At 44.5% G+C, this 15,078-nt stretch overlaps 1 protein-coding gene across 9 annotated transcripts in view; it reads right to left on the bottom strand.

Moving 5' to 3' along the window:
• The window catches only part of ERBB4 (erb-b2 receptor tyrosine kinase 4), a 617,927-nt gene that overhangs the window by 382,622 nt on the left and 220,227 nt on the right, over positions 1 to 15,078 (bottom strand). For all 9 annotated transcript variants that reach the window (XR_010606397.1, XR_010606399.1, XR_010606398.1 and 6 more), the window contains exon 2: positions 1,128 to 1,279. Coding sequence is in view for 1 of the 9 variants with exons in the window: in XM_065638016.1 (XP_065494088.1) it covers positions 1,128 to 1,279 (152 nt within the window). In the remaining 8 variants the exon portion in view is untranslated. The remainder of the gene's footprint in view (positions 1 to 1,127; positions 1,280 to 15,078) is intronic.

Below are 15,078 nucleotides of genomic sequence, written 5' to 3'. Positions count from 1 at the left end.
CAACCTGCCGGGCTGACTCCTGCCTCCCCCTTCCTGCTGCCGGATTTAAGGTTCACCACTCCTGCTACGTGCTGTTCATGAAAACGCCGGTTACATACATGCACGTATCTTGAAACATGACATTAGCAGTTTGCAGAAGTATTCATGAGGGATACCATATGATACGAGCAGTGTAAACCCTTATCTGTGTCACAGCTTGACTTCTATTGGCGAGTAAGAACAGCACAGCCTGCAACCACGCTGCCGTGGGCTGCCCTTTCCACCATGGTCCTCGCACCTACATTCCAGTTTCTTTCATGTCACAGCCACATCGTCTGCAGCATCCTCAGATGCTCACCTGAGTGAACTGGATCACTCCTTTACTGGGATATTTCTTCAAACATAATTTGTTTCGGAATGCCAAATAATGCTGGGCTTACGCTTCTTTAATTTGGCATTCACCTTTCCCTCCTTGTGGTTGTTAGAATGTTAACAAGGAATGTATGAACCACACTGAAATGTTCCTTCACAAACCCAAAAGCATGACATTTACTCAAAATTTGATGTAAGGAGGGCTGAGGGAGTGCACAACCCCAGCTCCACAGCGGCAGGATAGCCTGCATCTATCACAGCTTCCCCTGGGTGCTGGAGATTCAATTAGGCTCCGAACTCCAGTCTTATAGACGAAGAGGGTTTTATGTTCATTCAGCAATCACCTTTCTTTTCTTAAATGCTTCACAAATCTTGCCCAGAGTTCTTCCCTTTCTTAGCCTATCAACCAGTCCATATACAGCATTTCATTAGGATTAGCTTCTCCAAGCCTCCAGTGCTTATCTGCATGATTCTCTGACCTTCCTAAACCCTACCTTACCTGCCCCTGCTCTGTACCTGCTGGCAACACAGGGTGATAGAGACCTGCAAGATGTCACCTTTCTAGGTAGTGACACGGCTTTTTCCCCCGAGTTCTGGATAAATCTAAACGACACGTACTCAGAGCATCTGTCACAGAACAACATTGGGTTTGTTCTGTGCACATCTGTGACATTTTATTATCCCCTTACATTGCAGTAGACCTTGTGGGAGAGAGACTTGCCCTTATCCAGACTAGCGTCCTTGGCTACTTCCAAAGAGAAACGAAGATCGCTTACCCGCAGGAAGGAGAGGTCTCGGTTGTGCTCGATGCTGGTGATTTCCAGGTTGCCCATCACTACCTCGCAGTTCTCATAGTACTTGCGTAGGGCCCGATACTGCTGCTCCAGGTCAGAGAGGGAGCTCAGCTTGTTCTCGGTGCCGGCACACACTGCAAGAAACCACAGGACACACAGTCAGAATGAGTATGGAAGAGAGGTGCAGGAGCAGAGAAGGAAATAGTTTTTATATAGGGATACAGGTAATTGGAACAAAAATCCTGACTTATTCACAGGATTGGATCCTGCAAAAAAAAAAAACCAACCCAAACCAGCACAAGTTACTTGAATATCCACAGTGGTGAGAGGCAGGTACAAATATGGTCTGTGATCGTGTCAGTCATTTAGACACATCTCACCACATGGGATGAAGTGCTGGTATTTACCACCAAATGCAGAAAGGCTGAAAACGCAGAAATGCGGGAGAAACGCAAAACTAGTTGACCCAGCACCTAAAGGGCTAAACCCCAGTCTCCGCAAAGTCCCTACTAGTTCTGCCCATGACAGGATTGGACACTGAACAGGGATGTGCCAGTCACAGACTAAAGGGTACAAGGCTAGAGAGACCCATGCATCCAAGCTGACCTGGGTAATCCAACATCTTCCCTATTATGCTGATGCTCAGAAGGGTCTGTTGGACAAGGCAAGAGCAACCTGACCAGAAGGCTTATACTCATCATTGTTTTCCTCATCATTATCCTTAAGTCCCCAGGTTCTTCCCAGCTTTCCACAATTAAATAGGAGAAAGACAATAGCAAAACACATGCCATCTTTCCACAAATCATCAGACTGGGGTCTGAACATACAAATGGAGACGTGTCAGATGAGTTAGGAAATATCATCCTCATACAGTTAATTTTTAGAAGAAGCCCTTTAATATTATACTCCTCTGTTCTGAATTTTGAAGTCCAGTCCAAAGCTACTTCAGCATTGCATCTCTGCTTGCCATGCATCAAGCAATGACAAAAATGAATGCAGAGAGAAACACAGAAGCAGCATTTTCCAACAGCAGTTTTTCACGTGGCTCTCAGCCTGCCAGGACAGCGATGCTACTTAAATGGTCAAGTGTGGGGCTGGGCTTGTTTTTTGCATGCACTTACTCTTCCTCTTTACCAACAGCTTGTGGGTTGTTCTTATCTGCGAGCAAATTAATACGAATAGATCTAAACTTTTGGAATGGGCATTATATTATGCAAAACACGAGCCAGACCAGAAGAGCATTTCTGGAGCCATTCCCACCCCTGGATTAGATCAATACAAGCAAAACTCTCCATGACTGTAGGCATAATCACTAAAATTGGTCAAAATATGCTCTTTTGAATGATGCAGGTCCTTTTTTTAAATATCCAAAGTAATTAGGTTTTTGAGTACTACTATTATTGACCGTTTACTTACTACACTCCCCCCTTTTTTCTCATTCTCTGCTGCAGTCTCCCTGCTGCAGAGCAACGTGCTCTTGTGCCAGGGCGATTGGAGCTTTGAGCGGCCTCTTGGCGAAGGGCTTCGGGACGCAGCCAAAAACCCACGAACTGCTCAAAGTTTTCTCCCAAGGAAACTCCCTCTGCCCTGAAAATGGCAGCAGAAATCTGCTCCTCCTGAACCGTAACTCCCCACCAGGGAGGGACAGTAGGGGCTGGTTTTATCGCAAGCCATTCACAGAATGAAAGTTTTATCACATCATTTTTGGGTTTTGTGTTTCCTAGCAGCTGAAGAGCACAGACCAAAGCCGAACAGGCACGATGTGAGACTTCCAAACATACATTCAGGCTAGATACCAAGGAAGTATTATAAAGGAGATGGGGGTTTTTTTATTTATTTCTATGATCTAGTAGAAATAAAATTTCAAAGTCCTTGCTAAGTTAAAAAACTTGAAATATTTGACGTATATTCACTATATTGTGTTGCAGGAAAAAAAATGGTTGGGGTTTACTCATGTTTTAAAATAAAAACTACCACCTCATCTCAAGGCTTAATTTAAAGCACGAAGTCCTGTTTTGAAAGTTTTCTTGTAAAACCTTACCACTTAGAGTAAAACATATCTAAACAAGATTTTGTTTATAATATTTTAATAGCCATTTTTGAGGATTCTCAAGATGGAAAGACGTGGTCCCGCTGAGACCTGACGTAGCTCTGCTGGACCGGGAACACCTGGAAGGATTAACCACTGTTGCTAGGGGATGGCACATCTTTCCTTTCAAAATACAAAGCTCATATTTAAAGTTTTATTTGGAATAACCTCGAGATCTACCGTACAAGCATCTCCACACTCTAGGGAGACGCACACCTGTCCCTGCCAGAAGACTTCAAAAATGTTTGCTACCAATTACAGAATCAGTTTGTTTGCTTTTTCCTTAAAAGCAGCAGCAGTAGCAGCATCTATAACAACAAGATTGACTGTGTTTCCAGATGAAAAAGTATTATCCTGTCTTAAGGCTCCAGAGAAATTAATAAATAATTTCTGGTCCATTTTGCAACCAGTGCTAAGGATCAACATAGCTCAGAAAACAATTCCAGCAGCTCAGCTAATAAAGCTATATACTGCAACACTGGTATTTCATGTCGCACACCCATTAAACGTTTCACAAAAGCTAATTCAGCCATTTGTTGCTGTAAGGAGGCAGAACACCTGGAGCCTGCTCTTGCAAGAGGATTCAATGAGGGTGAAGCCAGCCCAGATGTAAGCCGGGGCTGCAGCTTTTATTTGAGTAAGATTAATTTTGCACAACGAAACTATTGCAGTAACTATTCCCAGCTTTTGATATTGCTATGGAAATAAATTCTTTCAGATGAATAAAATCTTAAAAGCAAATTTAGAAGAAATTATGTTGATCCTTTAAATTTATCTCATAGCAATTCCAAGCACTTAATTTCTGTCTTAAAAGAAAGAAAACCCCTCTGTTACACAAAACACCTCCTTGTTCCAGTTCACACCTGGGCCTTGGCTGCCTGCCCGATACATGGCAAAAGGAACAAGCAAGCAGATCCTCCCAGCCTGCTCTGCCATGAAATCTGGGAAACCAGGGAAAGTCACTGCCCAGCATCGATCCTCCCAACCACTGTATGACCCGGCTCGGCTTTCACAGCTCTGTACTGTCCTGACAGGTCATCTCCCCTCAACAACAACAAAAGAAATTGGTTACAGATTGCCTCAAATCAAGTTACACCCAAAAAGTGAGACTATCCCACATCAATCGGGGGGTGCGGCAATGCAATTTTTTTGCCAGGGGTACCCAACCAGCGGTGCAGGTGATGCAGAAACAGTTCTTGGGAGTGGGAGAGACCCCAACCTGCAGAACAAGTTGAAGTCCCAAAAGTGACCCATGGGTCATTAATAAACCATTATTATAATAAGCCATTAATTTCTCTGTGCCTCGGCTTTACCGCATGGGTTTTAAAGATATACTTTTGATGCACGTAACAATTATGCCAGATTCAAAATATAAAATCATGAAAGTATTTAAGAAAAGCAGATTAGATCAATCGTCACTTGCAGAAGGACAGAGCTGGGACAGCACCGCCATCCTTTGCAGAGTCCTTTAGAACAGAGAGATTAGATATGCTGTTGGTGTTTTTTTAAGGCAAAACACAACTAATGAGGTAAAAAAACATTTCTGCCATGAAGGAGGAATACTGCTGCCATGTACACTTCCAAAGGTGATCCTGCTTGTCCACACACGCCACAGAGCCAAACCTGGGAGGGACAGAGGCCAGAAAGGAAGCAGAGGACAGGTAGTTAACAACAAGTTATATCCCCCCATTTCGAGCCACAGGAGGCAACTCCCAGCTGCTCCAGGGCAAAAATAATTGTTCTGGGTCTGATTTGCCAAAATAATTAAGGAGCACTAAAGTAACCACGTGTGAGGTAGAAGCCGAGCAGGGGTCCCAATAGGATCTCCATTCCCCCTGCCCCTGAGCTCGAACATATCCCCCTCACCCTCCTGCTCATCTCTTGGAACAGCAACAGGCATCTATGGGTTGTAGCAGCTCTCGAAACTTAAGTGCCAAAATAATACATATCATCACGGATGCTCCAGCCATATATAGGCATAAACATGAGCACAACAAAATGTATTTCCTTGTCAGACCATGCAAAACCCCCATAATCTGTATTTCATAAACTCTCTTCAAAGCACTTTGTCGTATATTGTTAGGCACATTATTTTATATAGCCCCAGAAACCGATGAGTGGCAAGAAAATAAAGATTGCGTGTTAAAAGCAGTCCCTGCAGCAGAACCTCTCCTGGTTAATAAAAAGTACTATTATAATTTCCCTGCCTCTAACAGAAGTCGAAAAAGTAGTAGCTTAAGATGTACCTCTCATCTGCAGCTTCCCTCACTGCTGAGCATCTCCGAGCATGTACACCTCTGACTTGCTCAGGAGGTCTTACAGAGGGAAACTCTTCAGCACCGTTTCAACATACACTCAGGAAAATCTGACATTCTCTTACATTTTCCCAGATGGAAACCCCAGTGAGCTGTTGACTGACAGCCTGTACCAGGTTTCCAGCTTGCCATGAAGCTCTCAAGCACAGCTTTCCACCAACATGCACGTGGCAAACCCATCTTTTGCCGCATACCAGCAACAAACCTTGCAGCGTATACATGTGTACATGCCCAGAGACACTCACTGCTAACATTATCCCAAAGCTGAAGGACGTGCACCTTCCCACCTGCGATGTCCCAAACCAGCAGTGGTGATGGTGACCAGCCAGGCTGCCAGTCCGTGGCTGCTTCTCATCTGCACCCCAAACACATAATTTTGGGTGGGCACTGGGGCGGAGCGTTGCTTGGCCATCACACAAGTGGATTTCGGGTACTACTCACACATTCACGCTTCACGTTCAGTTGTTTACTTGTTATCAGCTACCTCAAGTGATGGAGAAGAGCTTCAGCTCTTAATGGCCCCAATTACAGCGGTAATAATAATCTGTATTGAATTGAATTTATGTTTTTCATCAATATTCATGCACATGACTTGGAAATTAATTTCCCATTGACTTTTTTTTTTCATAACAAAGCCAAATCATTCAGATGCTCACTCAAAGGCAGCAAATAATGGAGGCATTTAAAAATGTCCTCTGGTTTCTGCTTTTTAGGCCATTATTTCGCTCTGCTCTGTTGATGATAAATCTACGCGCTAAATTAAGAAATCACATTTGACTGAATCTAGTTTCTGTTTCTTGTAATACTAATGGATTTTGTAATCCTCCCAACTCAACAGATTAACTGACTTTTAGAGGGATGTCAATTTGTTTCATTTCTTATTCGACCCCTTTCCAGATCTGCCTACATTTGGAGTTATTCAGGAAGAATGAATCACAGTCTCTGGCATGGTCACTGCCACCTGAAATACCAGCATCTCGCTCCTCTCCCAAACCACATCCAGATAAGCAGTGATGAGGCATCCTTGTCGTCATCTCCAAGGGAGTTATCTTGAGCATCTGGATATATTCGTTTGAATCATAACACTTTTATTATTATCTCTTCAGTGGGGAAGTGCGAGAGCGACAGGTTTGCCCCACACCAGCCTCTGCCTGAACACAGCACAACCTCCCTCTGCCCATCGGTCTGTCAAGGGGGCCAAAAACACAAGAGGAAGCTTAAACTCTCAGACCTACTGGTTTCAGGAGTGCATTTATGAAAAGAGAATCACATGTTCCTTCACCCCAGACAGGACAAACCCAACCACAGTCAGCACCTCTTTCTAACACATTATTTTCCCATACTTCCCATCTATTTACAAAATTAGCTGTATTTTTACAGACAGGACCATCATCAGGGTTTCTTGAAAGGCAGCTAATGTAACTGTTTATTAATAATTGCAAACACTTGTGGCAATTTGTTAAGAACCCCAGATGGGGGGAAATAGTCAAGCCCCTTAAGGAACGACTAATTACCAGCAACACCACAGCAGTCCCTGTTTGTTTCATCACACTCCGCGCCCTCAGCAACAACCTGGGCACCCTATCATGCATGCACACAGAAGAAGGGGTAAACACACTTTTAATCCTTCCATTATTATTTTACAGCTCTCCTTGAATGAGCGGCAATAGCCCTGAATTTTCTGGCAACTAGGCACATCCTAATGAAGGGAGGGAGTGCCTGCACTTACAGTCTTGCAGATGGCTCCTGGGAGAAGGCAGAAAACTCCTTGAGGTCACCAGCCGTTTTCCTGTAAACCCAGTGGTGTTGGAGAGTGTTTTAAAATTAGAGGCTTGCTTTCCCTGGGTGAGAGACTGTAATGAAGGAGAGCACAATTTTCTCTGTACTCCTAATTAAAAGCTCAGCTGGCACAAGCCTTTCCTTCCGTGAGGTTTACTCTATGCTAGAAAATTATCATCCCGTTTGAATCCAGTTGCATGCAATCAACCCAGCTGCCATGAACCTCTGGCCAGCTGCGTGGTCAGGAGAGGAGCAGCTCAGCATTGCCATCCAGCTGCCCTTCAGCTTGGCAGGATGTCATCAGGATGAGGCGACACAGCACAGGCTGGCCCACAGCAGCTGTGACCCACACCAGCACGGCTTTAATCCCTTATATCTGCATGCAAACAGCCTAGAAACACAGGGCTGCGAGTGCTATTCTTTGTTTTAATTTCCAAGTCAAGCTCTCCACAACTGCTAGATAAAGTTAAATAATAATAATAACAACTAAAATAAAAATTAACTAGAACTTTCATCCAGACTTTAATCTGAAATGCTGAAAGGATACTCTGAAACACTTTTATAGCCTTTCTTTTCTTTGCATGGAGAAGCGGTCCTTGGGTTGACTAATTCCCTGAAATTTGCTTACTGAACACCCAAATATTGTTTCACACACCACTGTAAAAGCTTCCCAGCACTTCCAGAAAAGTTGCAGGGATGTGTGTTATCAGGGTCGTCCCACCTCCAGTAGAGGCTCACCAGATGCCACGTACAAAGGAAAGATCTTCCTCAATTTTATGACCAGGAACACAAATAGGCACAGTAAAGACTGACGGTGATTGTAACTTCATCAAGAAGGAGTAGTGATGTGTGATAACACTTTGCTGAGCTGCTGGCACCTTCTCCTTGCAGCAAGCTCTCCAAAATCTGTTTGGTGGATGCTACACAGCGTAATTTACTGAGGTAGCGCTCCATACCAACCAAAAAATGGCATCAAAATGTTGACTAGATTTATACTGCAGCATTTTAAGGATAATTGCCTGTGCCATGTCGAGCCATTGTCATCTGCTTGCATTATGCCAATATTTCCAACATTGTTTCCCTTTTCGTTTCCTTGCATATATTATGATACAGCAATTAGAAAGGACAAAGTGGGGAAAATGTACTGCAGGAGCTATATCACACAGCTACTGTTTAAAAAAAAGAAAAAAAAAGGGGGGGGCAGAAATTAACACACGAGGTCTTGCTAATGGTTCTTCCCACCCAAGCCTTTCTACCAAATTACTCCTTCTGGGTACTTCTTCACTTTTTCTCCCTACTCTTCAGAGATACACACAGTTTCTTTCCTCATTTCATTCTATTTTGAGGGTAAATAGTTGCTTCTTAACTATAATGTAGGTACTGGACTTGACAAGCAATTAAAGCAAACAATTTCCACTCATCTAACTTTGCCAAATTAGTCATCTGCCATCTGCTCTATCATCTGGCTCTCCTTGAGGTCTTGCTGTGAATCTGGAAGCGCTCGCTCTGACAAGGAGGCAGCAGATAAGCCTCCAAGCTGGCGGGGAACCCAAGGGACAGAGGTGACACGTGGCCCTGCACTGCTCCCCACCATCACCGTCAAGCCAGCTCCAAGGAGGTGCTCGCTGGCTCTGATGGTCAAACTGGCAAATTACTGGCACACAAGAAGCCATACAAATGGGTTTGAAACTAAATATTTCTTTTACAGCCACTTATGTGGCATGATAGTTTAGGAGTGTGGGATCTTCCTACTGAAGGCAGGATACAAAAAATAACTTACTGTCTTGAAATGTCTTTAACATTCATAATTTAGTTCCCAATGAAGTCCATAACCCAAACAATCAATTAACAGACATTACCTAAGAAAGATTTGAGCAGTCTGCTTCCAGCACCTGGCTTAGTTCAGGTAAGGCCTCGTTTTGAGACAGTGAAAAGGTTTTCAAATAGCTCTGAAATACATCAGTCTCCTCTGCCCTCCAGCTTCCGAGCACTGGCAGGACTATTCTCTGTTACCAGGTTTCCAGTTTGGGCTCCCTTAATGGCTCTCCCAGTATGATCAAGAATATCACCAGCACCCCTTTTCCAACCAACCTATGTTTCCTCCCCAAGGAAATTAAATACAACTCCAGAGTGCAAGTTAGTCCACACAAATTTTGCTGCTGCTCTAAACCACTGCACAGAGGAATCACTCTCCCTGTTGTTCGTGAAGACCTTTAGAGGCTGTTGATTCTTTCACTAGTCTCCATTTTGGCCACTTGACCACAAGCACCCAAAATTAAGCTTGTGAATCTAACTCATAACGCTAAGGATCAAAATCCTTCCCTACAGTAGCAAAGTACAAACCATCACCAACGCCTTCTAAGATTAATAAGTCTGCAGGTAGATGATCATGAGTAATACAAAGCCACATGTTCTTGGACAGCTAAACGCAGAACAAAGTGCCAAGCTGAAGGCACAAGAGTTTGCAAACGTTGCTCTCCCTGCTTTCCAACACCCGCCCTTCCCAAGTCCCACTTGAACACAGCAGTAACAGTTCATCCAACCTGCTTCCCCCCATCACTGCACCACGGTGCATCCTGGCTCCCTACCAGGGTGAAGTGGTGGAAATCTCCATGGGTCTCAGCAGCAGGAAGGATTTGAGATGCTGCTTCTATGCCAGGGGAAGGAGTTTGGGGAAGATGATGGAGCACAAACCACAGGCACTTGGACTGGGTTTTGTACATGTGCTTTCAACTCAAATCAATTTAGTGAGGGATGCCAATAACATCTGCTGCGAGGCTGGCCCAAAATCACTTCCCAGCTTACAAACCAGGCTGCTTTGCTGGCAACATGAAGGGCTCCTTTACCCCCACACAGTGCTCTCCTGGGGATCCAGGGGTGCTCAGCTTGCACAGAGCATCGTCACCATGCTGCAGCAGCGACCACCTTCCCCAGCAGCTCCTGCTGCTCCAGCGGGACTCATGCAGCTCCATGACAGCCAGGGGCCTTTCCCTGCCTTTCTCTTTTTTTCTCCCCCAGAGGGCCCCTGGATACCGCAAGCATTCACTCAACTTAAATGCATTTTAATTAACATCGTACAAACACACTGAGTTTGTGTGTGCACAGGGAGCGCATTCATTCAGCTCCTGCCTGATGCTCAGCCTGAGAAATCCAGCGGGAGCGTTGGCAGCCGCTGCGATGGGAACAGGATTGCAGTCCTCGCTGCCTCTCCAACATTTAAAATACACTTGGCAAAATGCACACGAGCCCTCAGATCCTACTTACTACTATTTAAGCACCGTTTATGTAAAAGACACAGCTCAGACAGGGTAGGTAGGACAGGTGCTTTTATATTTGCTAATGTAACTGTGGGTAATTAGTCACCACTAAAGCACACAGCAACCACTGCATCATTACAGGGTGAGCACAAGCCACTTATGACATAAAAAACTTATTTCCCCAAGAACTCCCACAGAAATTTTTTAAATTAGTAATTATCACATAACCCAAATACTAACCAATAAAATTATTAAAATAACTATGAAATTTAAACACAAAGGAATGGACTGCTTTGGAGATAACAACCTCCCCAAATTCTGGCAACCCTGCAAGACAAAACTGCAGAGAGGCTTAAACAAAAAGTCCCTGGATAAAATATCTGTGAAATAAAGAAAACCAACATCTCACAAGGAGCACCTGAGGTGGCCATGCCGGGGCTCAGGTGTCCCCATCAACCAAGCAAGAGCAAGCCCAACATTTCGGAGCTGTTTTACCCAACTGCTTCAAGGTGACTGTGCAATGGAGGAGAACGTGATTAAAGGAACTACCCTATTTTAACCAACACACGTAGGTCTATTAAGTTGAAACTGCATGCAGTTTATTTTTCATTGATGAAAATAACAGGCTCTCAAGCAACCTGATAACCTTGTCAAGCAGACAGGAGAATTCAGTTCCTGTAAGACAGCTGAAATGGTAATTATTTAAACTTGTAAGTACTGCAGATGAGGGGAACAGCGTTGCAGTTGTGGGGAGAGGCAGGTGCTGTGCTGGGGCTGGCCGGGCTCACGGGGTGGATGCTGCACTTTGTCTGGAGCCAAAACACACCGGACCTGGGAAAAGGGACCTGGGGTCTGTGGCAGCCATATACATTAAGGTCATCGAGTCAAAGAATTAAGCTAAAGCGCTCTCTTACACAAGCCTTCCTTAAACTGATGGTTGTATTTTCCTAATTGCCCATGGCTAAACTAAGTCATAAAACCTATGTGTTATTAAACCAAGTGCTTTCAGATTATCAGTTTTTAGGCAAGAAAAACAAACTTTCAATAATTAAGTCTACACAAGAACCTTTTTTACTTCTATATGCTAGGTACAAAAACATACAGCTGAACTCTCAGCTGCTATCCCCTGCCACAGACAATCCTGCAAGGGTTGCATTTCGTGCACGTCTCGCACAAACAGCCTCACGCGGGTGTCAGAGCACGGACAGCATTGCCACCGGGCACAATGGGGGTGGACGGGCCTGCAAACACCAAACTCCCACCCTCCCCAACCTGCACATTTTCAACCAAGTCCTAGATTGCACAATTTAAATTAAACATAAGAAAAAGCTAAATAAAAATCAACCTATCCTTCACACGTGTTGAGCACCCAAAAAGTTCTTCCATGTAACACCAATAAGCTTTCCCGTGTAATACCATACTGCTACCACCAAGATGCCTTCCCCATTATTAAGAAAGGGAATACTTTTTAACCTGAGACCACTGGCAAAGGCTGCCTGCCTAAGAGGACAGATGAAAGACTTGTATTGAAGTTGATAACCTGATTGTATATGAGCAGTGTATTCGGGGCAAAGTTTCTACCTGTTTTACCTGGGAGGTGGGGACCGCGTGTCTGCATTTGATGAGCATCTTGGTTTGTCTCATTGATTCTTTAAAAATGAGTGAGCCAGCAGGTGAAATCCCAGACTGACTTGCCTCTCTTCATACAATTCCTACTGAGCCTTTGTAGATGGTTTCACTTTCTAAGGCTGCAGGGGAGGAGGCAAAGTTGCTGTGCAATTAATTGCTCCTCAAACGCACTTCCCTTGCAGTCAAATCTGGCAAAGCTACTTCAAAATCTCTAATTGTTTTCCTCGCCCAATCTATTGCTGCACTGGACTAACCTCAGGCATATTTATTGGCTGGGTTTTTTGTTTCATATATTTTCAGAATTCATCCCAAAAGGTAAGTTCTAAGTAACTGTACTTGTCAAAATCATATATTTTGAATTCTTTATAGATCAGTTTGTTCAAATGTGGTTCCTGCTAATACTTTCTGTTCTTTCTGTTGGGCTTTTTAAAATGCAGTCCATATATATTTTATAAATGTTCGGGTTTATTCACCTCCCACCACCGCCCCAGAGACTGCCCTTAAACTTCTGTTCATTGATTGTGACAGTATCAATTTGTAAAGGTCAACAGAAAGCTTCTCTGACAGCTGAACTCAGAAAGCAATTTTTAAATGAGCTGTTTCTCTTCCTCTACAAAGCAAGATGCCAACAAAATCAAAACCCAAGGTCTTTATTTCACTGGCCTGACCAGCGGCTTTGATAGGCTTCGGATCTCTGATGAACACTGCTCGAAAATCCGAGCTTGTTTGAGGGTCTTAAAAAATAACATATGAAAAAGCAGGTCTATGAAGGGAAAGAGAAAGGTTTATGACAAGAAGAACGCTAATTTGCTGCTCCTTTGAAAACCTCTGCTCTCAGGGATCGCTACACAAATGTCATCACTGTGTGGGTTTGGCCTTACGCACCCTTTTATCATATATGAATAACTTACACTAAAAAAAAAACCTCAACCAGCTGGCTAGTCAAGAAACAGACTATGCCAACTTATCTTGATGCTTGCTTCAGAACTGTACTGAGAGAACAGGTTGTTTTACCTGGGGCTGTGATCAAAAGCCTCTTCAAAAGGCTTCTGCCCTTTCTCCCCATCCCACAGTTTACTGAATATCTCAAATTCATAACCATCGAAAGTAGGGCTGCACAATTTATGGCACTGTTATACATGAAGAAAACCCGCCATAAATCAAAGAAAACAGTTATATAAATGAGCATAAAAGTGCAGGGAAATGTCACAAGATAGCAGTAAAGTATCTTCCAAATGGTAAATCCCAGGAGCAGAAGCACCAGCAGTTTTGAATCCTCCACTCAGCAACAGCAGGACTGGTTTATCACTGGAGCAATCAGCACTGGAGCTTGCCTCCCTTAATAACTGCGGATTTGGGCAAAACTGCAAACCCTTGGCAGGGAATTGGGGATGGCAGGAGGCAACAGAGGCAGCAAATGCCCCTTTGCACTCGAACCAGCCACACGCGTAACCGCAATCCAACAGGTTTTCCCTTGCTGCCAACACAGGACCGCACCACACATAGCTGTTCTCACATAGATACATGCATATATATAATGACTGGCCTTTTTGGAGCCTGGGTGGACGTTTTCTTTTAAATGTCCCCTTTTCATTTAAATACAGAAATCACAGGGGGCTGATTCTTTTTGTATCTGCAAGAAGAGGGATGCCCGCCCCACAACGGCCAGCCACATCTCCTGTGCAGAGATTGCAAAGAAAGCCGCTTAGAAAAAAGAGAGAAATACAGAGTGGGCACAAACCTCGCCTGGGGAACAAACTGCCCAAATCCATCGGCCAGACCTTCCCCAGGGATCAAGGAGGCTATGGCAAGCACGGCAGTCCTGGGAAAGAGTCCTAAGAGACTCTGGAAGAACAGAGTGAGGGGTTTAGCCCTGCAAATAGCCACAGAGCCTTTCACCAACTTCCCAGGCCCCAGCTCGGGCTGCTATCTGATATTTGGTAATTTTTCTGCAAACACTACCAGCAGAAGAACAGACACGTAACAGCAAAACACCAAGGAATTTGTTGGAATGAAAGAAAAGCAGTGCCTTGTACAACACTGGAGCTGCCCTGGGAGCACCCGAAGACAGAGTAAAGCTTCAGTCAGGAGCGTACGGAGAACAGCAGGAGAAAAATCGCTCCAAAACTGAGCATGGTGCAGGAGACACCCACCCCAACAACCACCTGTGGTGCTTCTCCAAAGGATTCCCATTCTATGCTGCTCGCTCCAGCAAGGCTACACCTGAGCAGTCGGGAGCGACCACCAGCCTGTGCCCTTGGGTTTATTTCTTCTGCCCGGGCACAACCCATTCCCTGATCCTTTACAACTCGGAAAATTCCCAAGACTATTCCTGACCTCTTAAGAGGACATTTACACGCATCCTGCAAATGGTAACCATTAGCTCACTTAAAATAACATGTCCCAGTGATTGCCAAAATCATCTGGTTTCTAGTTCTTAACCCAAAGCAAGGGGGAGAAAAGGAAAAGACACAGCAGATGGCTGGTTGCTTCTTTCGAAGATGCGGATGACACATTCCCACAGAACAAATGCAGCTTCATATTCCTGCCTCTCACAAGCAGATGACAGCCTTTCTGCCCAAAGACCTCCCCACCTGATTTTATTTTCATAAACAAACACTGAGAAAGGCGGATGAACGACAGGTGCCTTGCTCCTCGTCACCGGGCAGAAAGCAACTGGCACATTATTAGCAGCTTCATTAAGAAGAAAACGCCAAGAAGCAGTTTTCCCCAATGCAAGCTCTCTGCGAAGATGCTGCTCCCAGGGTCCCTGTTACATTAATACCTTCCTCTTGCTTGCCCCGCTCGATGATCCAAGTTCAGTTGAACCTGGGAAACAGGAGGGAGGAGGGAGGGGGAGCCCC

This window comes from Caloenas nicobarica, chromosome 6 (assembly GCF_036013445.1).
Source record: "Caloenas nicobarica isolate bCalNic1 chromosome 6, bCalNic1.hap1, whole genome shotgun sequence".
Lineage (NCBI taxonomy): Eukaryota > Metazoa > Chordata > Aves > Columbiformes > Columbidae > Caloenas > Caloenas nicobarica.
The sequence above is the reverse complement of the archived record's forward strand: the minus strand, read 5'-3'. Positions and strand labels throughout refer to the sequence as shown.